The following is a 20,871-nucleotide window of genomic DNA, read 5'->3' on the forward strand; positions in this document are numbered from 1 at the left end:
GCTGGATTGGTCGAGTGCACCGTGGAGGCTGCCCCTGTCTAGCGTGTGTGCAGAGCAGCTCTTGGAACCACAGACAACAAGAGCTGTGCTGAGGTAAGGGAGAGGAGGGTCAAGTGAGTCAAGTGGTATTATGCCGTGTGAGATGTTTCAGCTGTTGTGGTTTTTTATGCCCTCAGATTTAGCTTTCTGGAATGTGTAGTATCGCTTTTAACGTTTTAACTGTGCAAACATCCTAGCTTGCAAAGTACTGTTGGCTCGGTGAGGAAAGAGGGAGGAGGGGTGTGTGGGTGTGTGTGCCTGCGTGTATGTCTGTGCACGCGTGTGTGCTTCTGTGACTGTGTGTGCGCGCGTGATTGAGAGAGACTGACGCTGTGAATGTGCAACAAGAGATGTGCTGAGGTAAGGGAGAGGAGGGGTGTGTGTGTGTGCTTCCGTGAGTGTGGATGTGCGTGTCCATGGACCAGAAACGCCGCAAGTGCTCTGGTCTGTCTCCCTTGAGAGGCAACTCCACGACAATAGGTCTCCTGAGCGAGACCTAAAGAGATCAAAAAGTTGGTCAAAAAGTGACCAGAGTACTGCTCTTCCCGGATCTGCGCTTTCTGGTGTGGAAAAGAGAAGAACGGACGTCAGCGCACCAGGGTGGCGTCTAAGTACTCAGACTACGTCATCCCGGCGATCACGATGCCGACGACGGACACTGAGCCGCAGATGACGCCTACCAACGCGCAAGGGTACTGCTACGCAAAACTTTTCAGATCCAGTCTGACGCCTGGGGATATTCTACGGTATGGAATCTAACACTAACCGGTTTCTTTCAGATTTGTGAAATTGTGGAGATGGGCACCCCAACCTGTAAGAGAAGCATCTGCTGATGGCAAAACCTGTGGAACAGGGCCCTTCTGATACGTTTTCTGGGTTCCACCACTTCAGAGAGCAATGGGTGCGGCTGTCTACCAACACCAAATCAGTTAATTTACCCTGTGACTGATTGCACTGACGTGCTAAGCATTCCTGTAAAGAGCGCATGGGTAGTGTTGGTGAGGCACTTTTGCGATGCAGGACGCCATCTTTCCAAACGGTTGCATAAAAGTTTTGGCTATTAAGGTTTGATTGGCTTGAAACTAATAGAGTTTGAATATTGCAAATTCTGGCTGTACTGGGAGAGGCTAGAGCCGTGTCAGTGTTGAGTCGCTGCCAGATAAGAATGTATTTGTAAAGGCTGTAGTTGAGACTTTTGCACGTTCACTGTGAATCTCAATCTGTATATATTTAGTGTTGGCCGAGTGCGTTTTAGACACTTATGATGTGTACTGTCTTTGATGAGCCAGCCATCTGAGTAGTGGAAGACGTGAATTTGTCATCTTCTGAGATGAGCTGCCACCACAGCTAGACATTTGGTAAACACTCTGGGAGCAGTTGTTACTCCGAATGGGAGTACCTTGAACTGCTATCTGAAATCTGAGATATTTGGGATGAGCTGGATGGATAAGAATGTGAAAATATGCGTCTTAAGTGCGGTGGGGACATAAAATCGCCTTGCTGAAGAAGAGGTAGCACCTATTGGAGCATTACCATTTGGAAGTATTCTTCTGACAATATGTATAGGTTGAACACTGAGATCCAAAGTGGGTCTCAAGGAGCAGTCCTAATTATATAGTACAGAGAGTACACCCCTGAAACTTGGTACTGTAATGGAACTGGTTCTATTGCTCCTTTTTAAGTCGAGGCTAGAGCAGCGCATGCGCTGCTTGCTCGACTTTTAGTAAGGGGGGTTTCAAAGTGCTCCCAGAGGCTTTTGCTGGCCTCAAGCTGGCGGTAACGAGCAGGTGCACGAGCGCAGCCGCCATCTGTCTTTACTCCGTCAAGGATAATTAAGTGCATCGCGATGCACTTTCACTTTCGGCGCCCTTGCGGCCAATGCTTTTCGAGCGCGTGTTTCTCCTGTAGCCCATATGCTGAAATAATTTTTCGTATTTTTGCCTTAAACCATTGCATAACAATCCCATTGCTCAAAGCCTATATTGTAATCAGCAGCAAAACAGAAATATATTTTTTCAACTGAGAACTTTCAAGAGCAGAACATTGGACAGAGCACTTCACTGCTTTAACTTAAGGCACGTGTTTAGAATAAGATTTTTGGCTGGTACACAAGGGGGGGGGGGGGGTAAGTAGTGTTTGTCCGGTGAGAGAAGTGATGCTAAGAACTGTAAACAGACTCAGGAGTTGAATTAATTGAAGGCTGAATACATCAGTGCTTCATACAGTATTTTTCCACTTCTAAGTGGTGCATCACCAGAGGTTTGTGAATTAGCTCTTTTGGGAGCATGGGACACTACTAGGGAGGCAAGAAGGTGAGGGTTTGGATTATCTATCTACTCTTGAAGTTAAAATATGTGCTCATATAGGGTGTTTAAAGATATCATCAGCATGCCTCATCATGCCTTTAACCATAGGGCGGGATTGACTCAACTTGTGTGTGGACTTAAGTGTTTCAAATAGAATGTCTTCTTCTAAGGACTCTTTATGTAATCATCCCATGATATTCTTCTGCCCTAGCAATAAGTTGTTGATAAGCCATATTATCGCCTGGAGATGATGGCTTTGCAGGATGAAGGTCTGGGTCATTGGAGGGTTAAAGGTGCAGTCAATTCCATAGGTCTACAGGCAAACCTGTGCCCTCATCAGTATGATCCGTATCTGGATCTGTATGTGGAGATCCAGGAGGTGTTATATGTAATGGTTCCTCAATTATCAAGTGTGGAAAAGATGGTGGGTGTGGAGAGTGTTGTGTAGCAGGATAAGCAGGGCTGGTAGCCATGTCCTTTTTAAGACAAATCTTGTAGGCAAGGTCGTTTGAAGGAAGTTTACATTTTGATGGCCTTTTAACAGAAATATGTCAAGTATCAGGATTATTATAACTTTTTTCTGCTTCTGGTCTAATTTGCTTTTAGGAAAGTCAAAAATTGGTTCTGGAAGCTCAGTGAGACTGTCCTTGGATTTGTGCATCGAAATTGACTTCTCTTTGGGAGCGGAAGGTTTTGACTTAGAGGCGTGTTTTTGTTTCAGAGTGGGGGGTTTCGGCTCTGAACTAGCTTTGTCCTTCAATCCTGATGGTTTTGGATCCAAAGATTATTTTCGACTTGGTCCCGAGCCGGAATGCTTGACTGTCTGTTTCGGTGTGGAGCCGGTAGGCAGGGCATCTGAAACAATGTTTCAGTGCCAACCTTAGCCATAATGCAGAGGTGGTGCTGAAGCCTTATCTGTTTTGGGAGAGGTTTTAGAGAGCAAGGGGTCTTCAGTAACCTGCACCTTATCCATGTGGCACATCTTCAGACTCCAGATCGATCTCAAGCTTCCAGATCGATCTCAGGCTACGGATTGGACTCTGAAACGGAGAAGGCCTGTTCTTTTGCGGCGGACGCTTCGTTCTCCTCTTGCTTGGATTCTTCCCCGAAGACATCTGTAGTGTGTTGAATGCTTTGACGTTGCATATCTCACCGTCAAACGCGAAGATAGCTTAGAGTCTTCTTGGACCGAAGCGATTTACAAGCGTTGCAGTCGTTTTCCTTGTGCTCCGAAGAAAGCCAGAAGTAACAAACTTGACGTTGGTTGGTGCAAGGGTACTTGGCGTGGTACCGAGGACAGAGTTGGAATGGAGTCTTGGAGTCTGTTCCATCAGCAGAAGGTTGGGCCAATGCGGCAAGGCCTGACAGCCGCCCACAAGGTTCTTGATCGAAGATGGAGAATTTGTTGACCTACTCAATATGCGTAGAACAAGGAAACGCGTACAGAGGGGAACCCAAAACATGTTTTGACTGGAGCACAGCAATACACATTCGATCCCGCACGGAATTATTCAAGAATTTATGACTATTGATCAAGGACAATTCTACAACTTAGTTATCTTTCACAGATAAAACTATGACCCTTTGTCTGTGCTATTAAGGCTTGTAATCTTCACTATATTGGTTTAAGAAAATATGAGAAATGGAAGTCTGGGCACAGAGGAGCTGAAGGTTTCTTCATCTCAATGTCCAGAATTTTGGTCAAGTATTGAGGTTACGAGACTACTTAGTGCATTGATGAACAAGTTACTTACCTACGATAATGATGTATCTGTAAGTGACATATTTAGGCTTCGATTATTTACCTTTAGAATTACCCCCAGGCGTCAGACCGGGTCAGGAGGTTTTTTTTCTTTAGAGGTACCCCTGTGCGTCGGTAGGTGACGTCTGTCAACTCCGCGCCCGTCGTCGTGTTCGCCAGGATGACATTGCAGTGTCTATTTAGACGCCACCACTGTGCGCGGACGTCCGTTCTGACACGACTTACCACGCCAGAAGCGCAGAGCCATGCAAGACACTGATCACTGGTGCACATAACTAGGGCCCTGGAAGGGAGTCTGAAGGAAAGTGGGTTTCTGTTGCAGTAACTCCCCCCACTTTTTGCCAGACTACTGAGGAACTTTTTCTTGGTGTGCCCTGGGACCCTGCCAATCAGGTTCCTAGGGCCTGTGTTCTTTGCCCAAAACTAACCAAATTGACATCTCTGGTCCCATGTCAGCCCCTGGTAAATTGTACCACAGGTACCCAGGGCACTGTGACCAGAGAAGGCCTATAAGAGCTGCAGCACTTATTGTGCCACCCTTAGAGGCCCTGTACCCGGACACTCACAAATGCCTTTGCAGGCTGCGGGTCTTGGTGCAGAAGCAAGTGAAGAGTCGATATGCCACACATCCTGTGTGCCATGCCCACAAACCACTGCCCTGGTATTCATCAGTCACCCCTCTAGCTGGGTGCCCTATGCCAGTGGTGAGGTTACAGGTCAATGAGCCCTGTACACCTACAGTGCCAAAGTCCATTCCTGGGCACCGTAAGTGCAGTGCTGCCATTAAGAGTATATGGTGCTGGGAGTTTGTCATTACGAACTTCAAAGCACCATAATGGCTACACTGAAGACTCCGCAGTTTAAAACCCACACTGATGCCAGTGTGGGATTTAATGTAAAATGCACAATAGAGGGCATCCTAGAGATGCCCCCTTAAACTCGACCCACTCCTAGTGACCCAACTGAGTGGCTGCTTAGGCTGCCACCTCCAGACATGTTTCTGAACCCCTTAGTCCAGAGCTTGCTGCTCTCAGGGGCCTTAAACAATGCACATCCTGGGACGAGGTGCCAAGCTTCCTCCCCCAGGATGGGCAGGGTTCACGAAGGAGAAGCTTCAAAGGCATGCCGCCTTTGTGAGCCTCTTCAGACCATTTGCTGCTTTCAGCAACTGGTCCCCACTGGTTCTACCCCCACTTTGGGCAGGAGAACCGGCAGAAAAAACAAGTGAGGAAAGGAGGTGTGCCCACCTCTGCCAACTCCACCCCTCAGGTGAGAGGCGAGGTGAAGCACAACCTTGAGTCCCCGCCATCTTGAGGATGGGGGGGAGGGGGGGGGACTCAGCCAACCAGGGACAGGCTCCTGCCCCCCCTCCCAGAGGAGGGTGGCAGAATAGGGGGTGTACCCACCCCAGGGAAGGGACTCATTGGTCCCTGCCCTTTACCTAACCGTAACACCCCTAAATTGAGTATTTAGGGGGCACCCTGAACCTTCCTTCCTTAGATCCAGAAACCACAAGAAAAGAAGATAAGAAGGACGAAAAGACGTGCAGAGCTAACAAGAGGACGCCGCCCACTGACTTGGTCTAAGCCCTACAGGCCTGTGTCCCCCTCGAACCTGCTCCTGCGAAATCCCAGTGTGTGCTGCAGCCAGCAACCTGAAAAACCCCGGAGGACCTGCCTGCCTTTCAAAGACTGAATCTCCAGTGAACACTGGACTTGTCCAAACTGCAGCTTCTGGTGCAAACCAGAAACCGCAAACCCAGTCCACTCTGCACCCGCCGAACCCGGCCCGAGCGGAAAAATACCACAAGGAGGTCACTCCGGCAATCCTGCCTCGAGATCTGGCGACCCCTGACCTGCCTCAAGCCTTCAGACGACACCTGCAGCCTCATCCAGAGGACCCCCCCACTGCGACCAGAGCAGGTAAGAAAATCCGATGCCCCAGGGGCTTGTGTGCCCAAACCAAAGGGGCCTAACCAACCCTTAACATCCCAACTTACCCCTCGAAGTGGTGGTCGCACCTGGAAGATTCTAGTCCCCGAGCCTGTAGTGTTTCTTTGTCCCGGAGGTTCTCCATTGGAAAACACAGGGCACCCTACCTTAAAACAGCACCCTGCACCCGCCGCCCTAGTATCGCTGAGGGTGCACCGTTTGTGCTACTTTGGTCTCTAACATGCCCTGAGCTAAACCCTAGGTTTGCTCCCACAGCCTCGTGGCCTGCTTGCCATCAGCAACCAACCGGAGACCCCCTATCCTCCATAGGATAACATTGGGCCTCAACAGTCAGCACCGGGCCGCCCTAGTGCCGCTGAGGGTGCAATTCTAGTGCATCACTGACCCTGAGAGACCCTGGAGTCTATTCCCAGAACCTTAACTTCCACAGTAGTTTACTCACAAACCAATAACCTGTTTTTCCTCCATAGGATAACATTGACAATTTTTCGAGGACCGGTGTCTGGCATTTCAGCCATCTTTAGCCCGTCAATCACCACCCCCTTTTGTACCATTTTGTTTGCCATAAGTTGGCAGGGTATGCTCAGACGTGAGTCCCTTGCTCACTTTGTCACTGGATTCAAGCAAGCCGGGCTGAAGACTGCTGGAATGCCAGAAACCTGTCCTCGGAAGCTTGTTTCCGGTCCAGGGAAGGCATGGCTTGGCATTTCGGGCTGAACTGTTTCCATGAGGCACAGGGTCAGACTGATTTGCATATAGCCATGTCTGAACTGGGGTGGCTGAGTGAACTAAAGAATGGTGATGGATTAAACCCAGATCAGTTGACTGGGGGTGAGTGTTTGATTTGTTCAAACGCTCCGTCCATCATCCCCTTTTGTATAGACCTTCTATTGTGAACCGGAGATATTTCCTGTGAGTTGGATGTTTAGGTATGTGAAAATATGCATCTTTGAGGTCTAATGTAGCAAGGAAATCGCCTTGCTGCAGTAATGGGAGTACTTGTTGTAGAGTGATCATATGGAAATGCTCTTAGTATGTATTGGTTCAGAGGTATGAGGTCCAGTATGGGTCTGAGGGATCCGTCTTTTTTGGGAATTAGGAAGTATAGAGAGTATACTCCTGTTCCCTGGTGTTGAAAAGGGACTGGCTCTATGGCTCCCTTTTCCAGCATGGATGTGACCTCTTGTTGTAACAGCGTGATGTGTTCTTTGGACATTGGACGGTGTTTGGGTGGCATGTTGGGTGGAGTAGAAGTGAGTTCCAGGCAGTAACCATACTGGATAATTTGTCTCACCCACCTGTCTGTGGTAATGGCGTTCCAGACTGGTAGGAATTGTTTTAGTTTGCCTCCGACCGGTGTTGAGTGGTCTGGAGGGAGTGTGAGCAAGTCACTGTTTGGTGGCGGTGAAGGCTCTGGTGTTGTTGCCGCCACGTCCTCTGCCTTTGTTATTATTGCCTCTATAACCTCCTCTGTTTGAGCCGTTATGAAAGGTGCTCTGGGTATTACCTTTGAATGTTGAGGAGGTTTGTGATGTGTTGCGTCTCCCTGAGCCTCTGCGGAGGAGCGACGAAAGGAACTTCTGGGTTGTTGAAATTGAAGTGCGCCCATAGACTTAGCAGTTTCAGTATCTTTTTTAAATTTTTTCCAGATGGTGTCTACTGCAGGGCCAAACAAGAAATCTTGCTTAACTGGCTGGTTGAGGATGGTGGATTGCACCTCGTTCTTAAAACAGGAAATGCGTAGCCACGCATGCCGGCGTAGTAATACGCTAGTATTGATGGACCTGGCTGCTGTGTTAGCTGCGTCAAGTGCACATTTAAAGGAAGCGTTCGTGATAAATTTGCCTTCTTGTATCAGGTAGTTAGCTTTAGCTTTAAAAGGTTCTGGCAGGTGGTGTAGTAAACTCTCCAGTTGGTCATAATGTGCTCTATCGTGGCGTGCTAATAGAGCTTGTGTGTTTGCAATCCTCCAGGAATTTGCTGCCTGGGAGGCCACTCTTTTGCCTGAGGCTTCTAATATCTTTGACTCCTTGTCAGGAGGGGGAGCATCTCCTGTTTGTGAATTAGCTCTCTTCCGAGCGTTTGCTACAACCAGTGAGTCTAATGGCAACTGGGATTTAATATAAGAAGGGTCTGTAGGGGCCGATTTATACTTTCTCAATTCTGGGATTGAGTACACGCGCTCTGGCTGGGTCTTTGAATATGTCTGGCGCGTGTTTTAGTACCCCTTTTAACATAGGAAGTGTACGTACACTTTTCTGAAGTAGGAAAAGTATCAAATAGAAAATCCTCTTCTATTGGGTCAGTGTGCATGTCAATACCATAGTAATTAACTGCCCTATCCACTAGTTGGCTAAAAACAATGGTGTCGTCAGTAGGCGACGGCTTTGTAGTATATGTGGAGGTGTCAGGGATGGGTTGTGGCTCGTATGTATCATAAGGATCATTCTGGTCATCCCATGTGTTATCCTGTACATCCTGATCCTCTGGTTTTACAAAATTATCCTGAGGATCTTCCTCCATGTTTTGTCTCATCATAACCTGAAGGTGTAGGAGAGTAAGGCACAAAAGGCATGTTAGGAAAGAAAGGAGGAGGAGGAGGAGTAAAAGGCCTTGAAGGAGATGTTCCAAAGTCTTTTTTCTTTGGAGGAACAGGGGAAGAAGTGTCTGTGTACAATGGTCTCTTTTTCCTTTGGAAAACTGTTACGTGTCCTGTTTCAGGGTCTATATACAGTTTAGGTTGTTCTGCGCTCACTGGATCAGGATGGAAAAGTTCTTCCTCAACTGTCCGTGGTTTTGGCGCAGATGGTTTTGGCTTAGTCACTTGTTTGTGGTGAGTCTTTGGCTCAAGGGCCTTTGGCTGTGGAGCTTTTTTCGGCTCGGCTGCTTTTTTCGGGTCAGTGACCTTTTTCGGTTCGACAACAGTTTTTTGTTCGACGTATTTTGTTGGCTGTACTGCCTTTTTTGGTTCGGCGACCTTTTTCGGATCGACCGTTTTCTTTGGTTCGATAACCTTTTTTGGTTCGACGTGTTTTTTGTGCTCGACGACCCCTGTTGGCTCCATGTTTTTTGTCGACTCGACGGCCTTCTTCGGGTCGACCGGCTTTTTAGTGTGATCTGGTTTTTGTAGATCGACACTCTTTTTAGGCTCGACGGCCTTTTTCGGGTCGACGTTTTTTTCTCTCGAATAGACCTTCTTTGGTTCGAGGCCCTTTTTTTGATCGATGGCTTTTTTTGGCTCGACAACCCTTTTAGGTTTGACGGCCTTTTTGGGAAGAGTGTTACTCGTTCCTGAGGTATCAGAAGGCTAGGGTTTGGTCTTCGGAGCCGAGCCGGAGCCTCTGAAGGAGTTTGTCGATCTCGGCTAAGGCCTTTAGGCGATGCTTCGACCGCAGCCTTGTCTTGAGGTGGAAGCGGGGTTGGGGGCTTGGTACTCACGGTTTGCCCCGGTGTGATCTGGTCATCGGAGTCCGACTGGTCCTCAGGTCCTTTACGGTGACGATTTCTAGGTCGGAGTCCGCCGCTTCTGGGCGGTCGTGTTGGTCATCGAAAATGTTGTCCGGTTCCGGTGCCTGCCGCTGCATCTCTTGTCTAGCGGCCCTTCGGTTCCGGATAGTCTTCTTCGACCGGAACTGGGCACAAGCTGGACAGTTCTCCTCGTTGTGCTCGGGAGATAAGAACTTGTTGCATACTGTACGTTTATCAGTATGTGGTAATTTAGAGTGACTTTGTGGGCACTTCTTAAACGGGGTCCTTTCCAACAGCAGCAGGCCCACGTGGTGTCGAAAAGGCCCAACGGCCCGCGTCGACGCCCGGATCGAGATGAAAAGTATTATCGAGTCAAGCGCTACCGAACGAGAACAATACCGTGGAGGTAGAAGGCCTTCTGGCCTTAGAATGTTGAAAAGTTTTGGTTCCGAAGTGGGAGTTGAGGAATAGCATCTGAACCCAATGGGAATGACCAGGGCAGGGCCCTGCTGGGCCAACTAAAGTATATACAAGAGAACCTCTGAAAGAGAGGCAGAAAGGAAATCCACAGCATTGCTGTGCACCAAAGCCCAAACTTATTCCATCTGCAGGCGTATACCGTCTTAGTGGAGGGACGCCTGGCTGCCAAGATGACATTACAGACTTCAGGAGGGAAAGGTCAAAATCTGTCAACTGTCACTGCTCAATCTCCACGCAAGGAGGTGGAGGCTGGAAAGGTGAGGATGGAGGACCGTCCCCTGCTGCTGCGACAGAAGATCCTCTAAAACAGTCAGTCTGATTGGAGGATCGATGGCCATGCTTAAGAGCTCTGGGTACCAGACTCTCTGCGCCCAGTCTGAAGCCACAAGAATGACTTGGGCCCAGCAGCAATTTACCTTCTTCAGCACTCTGGACAGAAGTGGGACATGCAGACAGGCGTACAGGAGGCAGCAGTTCTACTCACGAGGGAAAGCGTTGCCGAGCGAGTGTAGCCTTGGAAATTCCAACGCACAGAATTGCTGACATTGAGCGTACTCTTCAGTGGCGAACCGATCCAACCAAGGCTCTCCCCACCGCTGAAAGAGACCTTGCACCACCTCTGAGTGAAGACGCCATTCGTGATTCATCAGGCAGCGGCGGTGAGTTAGTCCGCCCTAGTGTTCAGAGAACCTGCCAGGAGTTGAACCACCAGGGACATGCCCTGATGTTCCAGCCATGTCCAGAGACGAAGAGCCTCTTGACATAGGGTCCACAACCTCACCCCGCCATGCCATTTGCAGAACCACATGGCAGTGGTGTTGCCCGTGATCACCTGCTCCACCTTCCCTTTGAGAGATGGAAGGAATGCCTTCAATGCCAGTTGAATCGCCCAGAGCTGCAGCAGATTGATATGGAGCCTGGACTCCACCGGAGACCAGACGCCTCTGACCTCCGCCTCTCCGAAACGGCTGTCCCATCCCAGGAGTGACGCATTTGTCAACACTGTGAGGTTGGGTTGGGGAAGGGAAAGGGATCTGCCTCTGACCCAAGTTTGGTTCGTTAGCCACCACTGCAGTTGTTGTGCAGTCCCCTCAGAGATCTGGCCAACATCGGAAAGATTCCCCTGATACTGTGCTCACTGGAACTTCAGATCCCACTGCAGATCCTGCATATGCCCTCTGGCATGATCCACCAGCAGGATGCAGGAGGCCATGAGGTCCAGCAACCTCAGGGTAATTCTCACTGAAATCCGGGATAGAGGCTGAAACATCAAAATCATAGTCCGAATATCCTGTACTCGCTGCTTGGGAGGATAACCCCGAAACTTTACTGTATCCAGAACTGCTCCAATGAAAAGAAACTTCTGTGAGGGAATTGGGTGTGACTTCGGCACATTGATAGTGAACCCCAGCGAGTGCATGAGGTCTGAAGTAGTCTGGAGGTGGGAGACGACAGTCTGGGGCGAGCCCGCCTTCAACAGCCAGTCAAGATAGGGGAAGACTGGAACCCCAGAACGACGCAGATGAGCTGCGTCCACCACCATCACGTTCGGGAACACCCAAGGAACGCTGGTAAGGCCAAAGTGGAGCACGGTAAACTGAAATGCTCTTAGCCAACCGTAAACCGTAGGTAACACCTGTGGGTCAGCAAGAAGGGGATATGAAAATATGTGTTCTGCAAGTCCAACTCCACCATCCAGTCTCCCAGGTCGAGGGCAGAAAGGAACTGAGCCAACACGAGCATCTTGAACCTCTCCTTCCGGAGGAAGTGATTTAGGGCCCGGAGGTCTAAGATAGGACAAAGGCGTGTGTCGTTCTTGGGGACCAGAAAGTAGTGGGAATAGCAACCACGACCTACTTCTGGCACAGGTACCCTTTCAATAGCTCCCTTAGCCAAGAGAGCTACAACTGCCTGGCGGAGAAGGGCCAAGTAATCCTCTGACATGCGATTGAAGGATGGTGGTATGGAGGGAGGGAGGGGTAGACACGAAGGGAGGGAGTAGCCACTTCGGGCTAACTGCAAAACCCACCTGTCCGACATATTTTGCCAGTTTGGGAGGTTATGGCGAATCCTGCCGCCCACTGGCCTTTGGTGGCCCTGAAAGGTCAGACTAGGAGGGCTTGGAGACTGCTGCTGGGGGGGGTTATGGGTGAACTGGCCCACCCGCTGACCCTCAGACCTGCGTCCCTGGGTTCCATGTCCGCAGCCAGGCAGAGGCTGGGTTGCTTGCATGGACCGCTGGCTAGACTGCATCGAACGTGGTGGGGTACCCCTTCCGTAGCTACAACCGGGGTGAAGAGCAGACTGCGCATGGCCAAAGGTTGCCGCAAGGCCCCAGGATCTGGTCGTAGCCCGAGAATCCTTGAAGCGCTCAAGCGCCGAGTCTGCCTGGTCACCAAAAAGGCAACGGCCATCAAAGGGCAAGTCCAGTAGGGTGGATTGGACATCCCCAGAGAAACCAGACGTAGTGCCTCAAGGCTACTGACTTGGAAACTTTCTGCCCAGGGAGTCAGGGGTGTCCAGCTCACACATGGTGACGTTCGCCGGGTCTCTACCCTCTGCCACTGCACAGGTGAGAACGGCCCAGGCCTCCTCAGGGCACTGTGGCGCAGCACTTGAAAACATCTTCTTTCCAAGGTGGTGCAGCTTCTTTGATTCCTATCTGGGGAAGCACTAGGGAATGCGCCCTTAGAGGACGAGGCTTGGACCACCAAGCTCTTGGGGGTCAGGAGAGGAAATGTGGGTCTCCGGGGCCTCATTAAAATGCAGAAGGGGCTCTGATGAGGCTGCTGCCGGTTGAAACATCTCAGTCAGGAGTTTAGTCCTGACTTCCATCGTAGGAAGCTCAAGGCCCAGCCTACCTACGCAACACCACCGCGTAGTAATCTCCCTCCTCAGTAGCCACAGTAGGGGAGGGGGAAGCATGCCAAGGTCTGGGTAGGTATCCAAACCATTGGCATCACCCAGTGCCTCTGGCCAGTCCAGCTCATTAGGCTGGTCAGCCAAGGGGTCCACAGACCTTTCCCAGTCCTCCTCATCCTCCTCTGGAGGAGACTCCGGGCAGACAGGAATACCAGGGATGAACAGCAGTACGAAAGTACCTTCCGGTGTCGTCATTGGAATTGGCGCCAGTGAAGGTACTGTGAGGTTGACCGGCGCCGATCGGATCCAGTCCTGGATCTACAGAGGCCCTCTGGCGCCAGAGCCGCCGGCATTGAAGGCCCAGGGCCCCCAGCCGAGTATGCAGGACCCAAAGACACGCCGGCAGAGTCGGGCTGCCCAAAAATGCTGTGAAGCGCTTCGTAAAAGCTCAAAGCTGGGCAGGGGACACTCCAGCTCAGAAAAAGGAGGGAGGCGCGGAGCAGTCCCAGAAGCAGGCTCCGAGGGCGGAGCAGGAGAGCAACGACGCTCCAGGTCCCACTTCGCATCAGCCAACAGACTGGGCGAAGACAAAGAGCGATTGTGCTTATTTGCCTACTTCTTGTGCTTCAATCAATCAATTAATCAGTGATTTGTAAAGCACGCTACTCACCGTGAGGGTCTTAAGGCGCTTCAGGGGCTCCGGATCAGTCGAAGAGCCAAGTCTTGAGGTCCTTCCTGAGCATGTGCAGGGTCGGGGAGCGTCTGATGTTCACAGGGAGCTCGTTCCAGATTTTGGCTGCGATGTAGAAGGCTCTCCCGCCTGTCCTGTGTCTGCGGATGACCTCTGCCAGGGCGAGGTCGGAGGAGCAGAGGATCCTCTTGGGTACGTGGAAGGATACTCTCTCGTTGAGTTATTTGGGTCCGATGTTGTGGCGGGATTTGTCGGCGTGGCTGAAGAGTTTGTAGGTGACCCTCTTCTCGACGGGGGGCCAGTGGAGGCCTCGTAGTTGTTGGGTCATGTGCTTGTGGCGCGGTGTCCCGAGGAAGTCTGGCTGCAGCATTCTGGATGGTCTGGAGTCTATGCAGGAGAGTTTTGTTAATTCCGGCGTAGCGAGCGTTGCCGCTGTCCAGTCTGCTGGTGAAGAGTGCGTGGGTGATAGTCCTCAGATAAGTTGGACTGCAGACGGGCTAAGACTTGGAGGAAGAATGGTGATGGTGCCTCCGAGACCAGTCCAGAGACCTTCCTCTCGACCGGGACATCGAGCGGCGTGGATCTGACTGCCGGGCCTCCAGAAGCTTTCGGGACCACTCCCGCAAAGACTTCGAGTTCATGGCTCAACAGTCTGAGCACGACTTCGGGTTGTGGTCGAGCTCCAGGCACCAGAGGCACTCTAGGTGCAGACCCGTGACGGACATCAGCGTTGAATGTGGTTCGGCAAAGGGATATTCCTTGTGCACAAGGATTCGAAAACTTAATAAAAGCATCGAAAAAAAGTTGAAAGGTTAGTCAAAAATTGACTAAGGGGCAAGCTCTCTCCGGATCTGCGCTAGGCTTGCAAAGAGAAACAAAACGGACGTCAGCATGCAGGGGCGGCGTCTAGACACCGAGACGTCATCCCAACGCCGACAAGGGATGCGGAGTCAACAAATGTCACCTACTGACGCGCAGGGATACTACTAAAGAAAAAATCTCTATCCAGTCTGACACCTGGGGGAAATTCTAAAGGTAAGGAATCTAAACTAGTCTTTTCAGATAAAGCTATTTTAAACAAGTATGTGACCACTGTTCTATAAGCACTGGTTACTGAGGATATCCAGCTTGATCACTGTATAATTTAAGCATGCGAATCTATGAAAAATGTGAAAGCTGGAGAACGGCACATAGAAATAACTTTTTTCTTTTGAGGTTCCCTACTAGGCTTAACCCCGAGATAAGCGATCCAGAGGTGTCAAAATGAGGAGACACACTTGACCAGAGAGAACACCCAGGTCTTAATGCCTGAAGATTGTGGAAGAGACAAACCTGAAGAGAAATTAGAAACCAGCTGTATTATATTAGTATACATGAACATTCTAATTAAAGACAAAGGGCAGAAAAGACAATCAAAAGATCTATAAAAGTTCTAACGCAAGACAACTTGTTGCACAGAAGTATATTTCTCAGTCTTAAGACAGGAATACTGGGACCTTGAAAGACACTTCAGTACCAAGCCATAAGACATAGTTCACTAAGAAACCAGAGAGAGAGAGATTCTTTAAGTACTAAGTTTCAGAAAGAAGCAGGTGAAAGTCAGGTTGGATTCTCAGATTAACACTTTCTCAACACATATTCAACAACCCTGCTGAAAATTCATAATCAAACAGAGCAATGAAGTTTCCAACACCTTCACATTATTTGTCAGGTACTATATAAAATGTGTCAACGGTATTATAGTGGACTGTTTAAACCTCCAACGTGTACTACAACTCTTCATCCACAATAACTTAGTGTTGTGTCATGTCAATTATAGGGTCACTACCATGTGGATACAAACAGTTTAAATAAAATTAACGGAGGGTCAATTAAGTTTAGGTATTACTTACCCTTGTGGGCTAAGATCCAATGAATCATCTCTGCTATGTTGTAAGCTTGGGGAGCCCAAGTCTGTAACAGTGCTTGCAACAGTGGTTATGCCAGTGCTTATTGTAGTGGAAAGTAGAGTTCCTGATCCATTTGTGCATGTTTTAGGTGGACTTGTTAGCAGGGTCTCTGATTCCGCTAAATTTTTCACTTGATGCATCACACCTTTAAAATGGTAATGTTAAAGTTAATACGAGAGAAAGTCATTTGCAACAAGCAATCTAAGAAAACATTAAAAACGAAAAAGTAGGAAGGATAAATGTATAAAACCTACTTTTCTTCCAATTTGTCTATACCCTTCCACCTGTATGGAGATAAAGAAGTTGAGATTCTTGAGTAGAGGACTTTGTATTTGCACAACAACCACTTTTCCCAGGTTTGTTTTTTCCCGAGTGTGACTTTATTGGTAGTTTGCTTACGCACAATGTAATGGGAAAAACAAGTTACTTACCTGTACACTGTGGTTCTCCAGTATTGATATCTTTCATAGATTCAAATGCTTGAATCTTCTCCATCGTCTTTAGGAGTTCCACAGTAGTAATATTAATAAGCCTTGCTATGCCTAAGCATTGAAAACAGAAAACCACAGAGAAGCCAAGTGACAATGGTAACCAATTCACATTGTTTTTTTAGAACCAAATGTCAACCAACCAAAACCCAGGCCTGAAGCACTCAATCTTAAGAGACACTAGACCTCAAATTTCTAGCATAAGTCTAAAATAAATGAGTATAAGAGGCATCCAGAGTGATGAGGCCGAATGTGGAAGAGGGAGGGTCACGTGTGAATCTATGAAAAATATCAACACTGGACAACCACAGTGCACATGTAACTTGTTTTTTCTCCAGTATGGAATCTGGCATAGATTCACATGCTTGAATCAGACTACTAAGCAGTACCAAGGCAAAGAGAGAGTGGGTATGGCAAACCACTCATTAGTGGAAAGCAACCATGATGATACGAAGGCTACCATCAAAAATAAAACTCCTGTATTAATTCAAACTTAAAGCTTGAAGACATTGCATAACATAATATGTAGGCTAAAAAAAAGATGTCTAACTTACAGAAAGAGGTGATATAACACTGCTTGCCCAACTGCAGCATCCACTTTCCGTGAAGAATCAAGCCGAAATTTTGTGACGGTGTGGACAAAGTCAAAGTGGCCACCCTGCAAATGTCCGGTAACTAAACTCTCGCAAAAAAGGCAGTAGATGGAGCTCCTTTGTGTGCTTTAACCTTTGCAATCAATGGCTTTCCTGCATTATCGTGGCAAAAAGTAATGCCTGCATAAACCAAACAGGGTCAGTGATAATGCAGCTCTGTGATAAAAAAATGCCTCTTTTGACATGGTTAGCCCTCACTTTTTGCCTGGTTTTCATGTGTTTCGACTGTAGTGCGCAGGGCCTTTGCCAACCAGGTCATTCCTCTTCCCTAAAACATACCCACAATTGGTACTTCTGCCCTCTAAGTCCATAATCAATGGTACCCTGAGTACCTATAGCCTGGGAGCCAAATAAGGTCTCCTGGGACCCCCCTTCACAAGATCCATGCCACTGCCCTTGCTGCTTGCAGGCCCTTCTGAGGAGAAAAACGACCAAGTCGGCATGGCACCCTGCTTGGGTGCCATGCCAGACAGCCAGCACTGCCTGTAGGTATAGGTAAGTCACCCCTCTAGCAGGCCTTACAGCCTTAAGGCAGGGTGCACTGCAGCCCAGGTGAGGGCATATCAGCATGAGTAGATGTGCCCCAACAAATACTTAAGTCAATTCTTAAATATTCTAAGTGCAAGGAAAGCCATGAGGAGTACATGGGCTGAAAACTAGACAACTCTAGTTCCACAGTACTTTGAAGGTTTTACTGAAACCAGGAGTGAATGCTACCAAATAACTCCTAGTAATGAATCCACACTGATGCCAGTGTGAGTTTATTACAGCATATACTCAGAGGTGACCCCTGAAAAATTACAGACCCTGGTGTGGCCACTGACTGGCTTTGGGCAACCTGCCACAAACAGGCATGTTTGGACCCCTGGGTGGATAGTCTCTGCTCTCTGAGTCCAGAAACATTAGGGACTCCTTGATTAGTCTTTTGCACCATAATGAGACTTCCACGCGTTGTCTCCGAATTCTGGAAGTAGCTGCATGAGAGAATTTTATTGAGGAATAAGCTAGACCTCATTTTGCCAGGTGGAGTAAGCAAGGTAGTATCTGTCCTGGAGACTATGTCAAGGGATGTAGACTTATTGACATACCAAAAACAAAATCTCTTCCATTTTGCCTTTTAATATTTACTTGTGGCATCTGCCTGAGACCGCTGAATTGTCTTGCAAGCCTCTAGTATATTTAATTATTAGAATTCATTGTTGTTAGGAGCCAAGCTGAGCAACTGTTTTTGTGGGTGAACAATCTGACCTTTGTTCGTGGACAGGCAGTTCTCCATAGGCTTAGACTGAATGAGTGGACATATTAATAGAAGCTCTGTGAACAAGTCTTGTCTTAGCCATGCTGGAGTTCCCAGAATGAGGAGACTCTTGCTTCATATTTCTAAGAACTCTTGGAACCTGGGAAAAGGAGGAAAACTTTAGCGAACATTCCTGTCAGGACTAGAAGAAATTAATTTCCCCAAGACCTTTTGGGAGGAAACCTGCTAGCGCACACATTGCATTTCTTGTTCTGAAGAGTTGCAAATAGATCTAGATTTGTGCTTCCTCACTGATAGAAAACTTGGATTAGTTGCTGATTTTGTTCCCACTCGTCGCATTGTTTTGCAGTCCTGCTCATGTAATCTGCCCATTCGTACTGTAATGTTGCGAGCAATAAACCATTCCCATATTTGCTGGGCTTGAGAAAAAAAAAGACCTTTGATTTTGCCTTGTCTGTGAGACATAACATGGTTGTGGGGTATTGTCCATCCTAACCAAGACAGAGGAATTGAGTATTCTGAGGAAAAAAATGTTGGAGGCCTAGGAAGACAACATTCAATTTTAGAAGACGGTTAGGCACATTTCCCTCTTGAGAAGACCATTTTCTGTGAATTTCTAGGTCATGCAGGTGAGCTTTCCAAACCTCTAGGGAAGCGTATGTTGTCAATACGATATGGGGCGGCACAGGAACCAACGACAGGCCCCGAGAGAGATTTTCTATTTTTTCATCACCAAGCCATCACTAGTTTCATAGCTGGAGTAATTGTGATCATGTCTTCAAAGGTTCCCTGGGGTTAAACCCATTGTGCTTCCAATTGCTCTTGTAAGGGTCTCATGCGCAGACAGCAATTTGTGATTAACAGACTGCAAGACAACATTGCCAACATTTACTTGAAAGTCCGTAAATAGGGGGGCTTTTTTTCTTGAAACGGAAGATGTTATTGCTATTATGCGCTGAATTCTTTCCATAGTTGGGTACCTTGGAGACTTTTGTATTCAGAATTGAGCCCACGAAAAAACAGACTATCTGGATGGAGTTAGGGATGACTTTTCCTTGATCAGCTTTAGACCTTAAGTTTTGAATAGCTGACAAAAAGTCCAAGAAGATTTACTTACTGATGGGAATGTGGGACCATTGACAAGCCAATTGTCCAGGTATGGGAAGACCTGATTAACTATTCTTCTCAAGAACGTCACCACAGGGGCCATGTTTTTCGTGTCGCAGTCAAATCAAATATAGCTTTATTCAATCGAAGCAAACAATCATAAAAGCATACCCAATGCATAACAAAATAAAAAGAAATCATTATAAGTCCGTATCCCTCTTAATAGTTCAAGACATGTCACCGGATAAAAAACGGTTAGTGCTTGCGACGATAAAGTTAGGTACCATAGGGGAAAAATCAAGTAATGCAGGTAATATAAAGTGCAGAAAGTGCTTGGGTGTACTTGGACGTAAACAATTGATATTTAACAGCTAAATAGATTAAATGCATGTCGTCTAATAAGACAGTTAGCTCACAGCAGCAGTGATATTACAATAAAAAGAGATAAGCTAATAATGCAGGTAATATAAAGTGCAAAGTGCTTTGATGTAAACATTAACACTTAGCCGCAAATGAGTTGCAATAATAAGGAAAACCACCATTACATGTACAATAAAGTGCAATGTGCTAAAATATCTGCGTCAAGCTAGATTAAAATGAATAAATAAAATGCATTAAAATACCATACTCTTCCTTGCATTAAATAGTCTGAGAATATATGTAGCAGTAAAGAAGCAAGTCCCAGGATCTTCCAGGGCCATTAGTAGGGACGTGGCAGCTTTGGTGGTCTTGGCCTCATGTTTTTTTTTTAAAATGGTGTGAGAATTAGAGAGGTCACTCCAGCCATAGGTTAGGTAGATTGTAGCGTTGAAGCAACAAACGCTACCTGGAATTGAATAAGTCAATATAAAAATCAGAATCCCAAATTAGTCTAAGTTTCGCCTGTGCCTAATAATAAAACTCAAGAATGTTGCTATGGGTTTAGCAAAGCATTCTACATCAAACAATTGGAGGGTGAGGAAAGCGGGGCGGCACCGTCGAAAACCCCATAACTTTTAAAATCGGCATAAGCCAGCGTCTCCTTGGATCGCAGTAAAACTTACAAAATAGGATTGTGTGGATTGTGGATTGGGCAGAGATATCGTCACAAGGACATGGTTGTAAATACTTTGCCCAATCGTTAATAGTAGGGAAAGTAACCAAACGGTGAAAAATGTCCAATCTAAACCTAGTTAATAACAGTCTTTCATGACTTGAAAAATGTAAAGTTAGGTAAGGTTTGTGAGAAGTTGGCCTGATATATAGTGTTCACTATTCTAGTGTTCACTCTGTATCATTCTAAACAACCCTTATTGATGATTGGTTGTAAGTCAACCTTATAGACCAGCTATCCTAGTAGCGTGGACAAGAGCAGTCTTTAGGCTAAACTCTAGAGGGCGTGTTAAGCCAGCTGTTTTACCATCACATATACCCCTTGAACACCAAGTGAAAGGACACCACACAAGTTGGAATCTGGTCCAGTGCATACAGTACTTGGGAGCCTCCATCAATACGCTGTCAGCAAGCGGGTCTCCTTCGGAGGAGAGACGATTATCACTCCTTCGGAAGGCTCAGGCTCTTATGACCGCTTCATCTAAAACAGTGAGGACGGTGTCTTCTCTACTGGGGTCGATGGCCTCTTATATCTTCCACACGCACGGCTGCACATGAGACCATTGCAGGAGTGCTTGGAGGATCAGTGGGATCAGAGGAAAGGATCTTGGGACGTCAAGATAAGACTGTCTCTACATGCTCTTCAGTCTCTGAAGTGGTGGTGTTCAGCGGAGAATCTCCTGAGAGGGGTTCCCTTCCACAAGGACACTCCCACGCAGACTATTGTGACGGGTGCGTCTCTCCACGGCTGTGGGGCGCACTCC

General features: G+C 47.8%; 1 protein-coding gene across 11 annotated transcripts in view; it reads right to left on the reverse strand.

Annotated features, from left to right (window-relative positions):
- TRIP12 (thyroid hormone receptor interactor 12) overlaps positions 1 to 20,871 on the reverse strand; it is a 1,008,257-nt gene that overhangs the window by 434,601 nt on the left and 552,785 nt on the right. For all 11 annotated transcript variants that reach the window (XM_078668151.1, XM_078668159.1, XM_078668158.1 and 8 more), the window contains one exon: positions 15,453 to 15,654. In XM_078668151.1, the coding sequence (XP_078524277.1) occupies positions 15,453 to 15,654 (202 nt within the window). The remainder of the gene's footprint in view (positions 1 to 15,452; positions 15,655 to 20,871) is intronic.

This window comes from Lissotriton helveticus, chromosome 11 (assembly GCF_964261635.1).
Source record: "Lissotriton helveticus chromosome 11, aLisHel1.1, whole genome shotgun sequence".
NCBI lineage: Eukaryota > Metazoa > Chordata > Amphibia > Caudata > Salamandridae > Lissotriton > Lissotriton helveticus.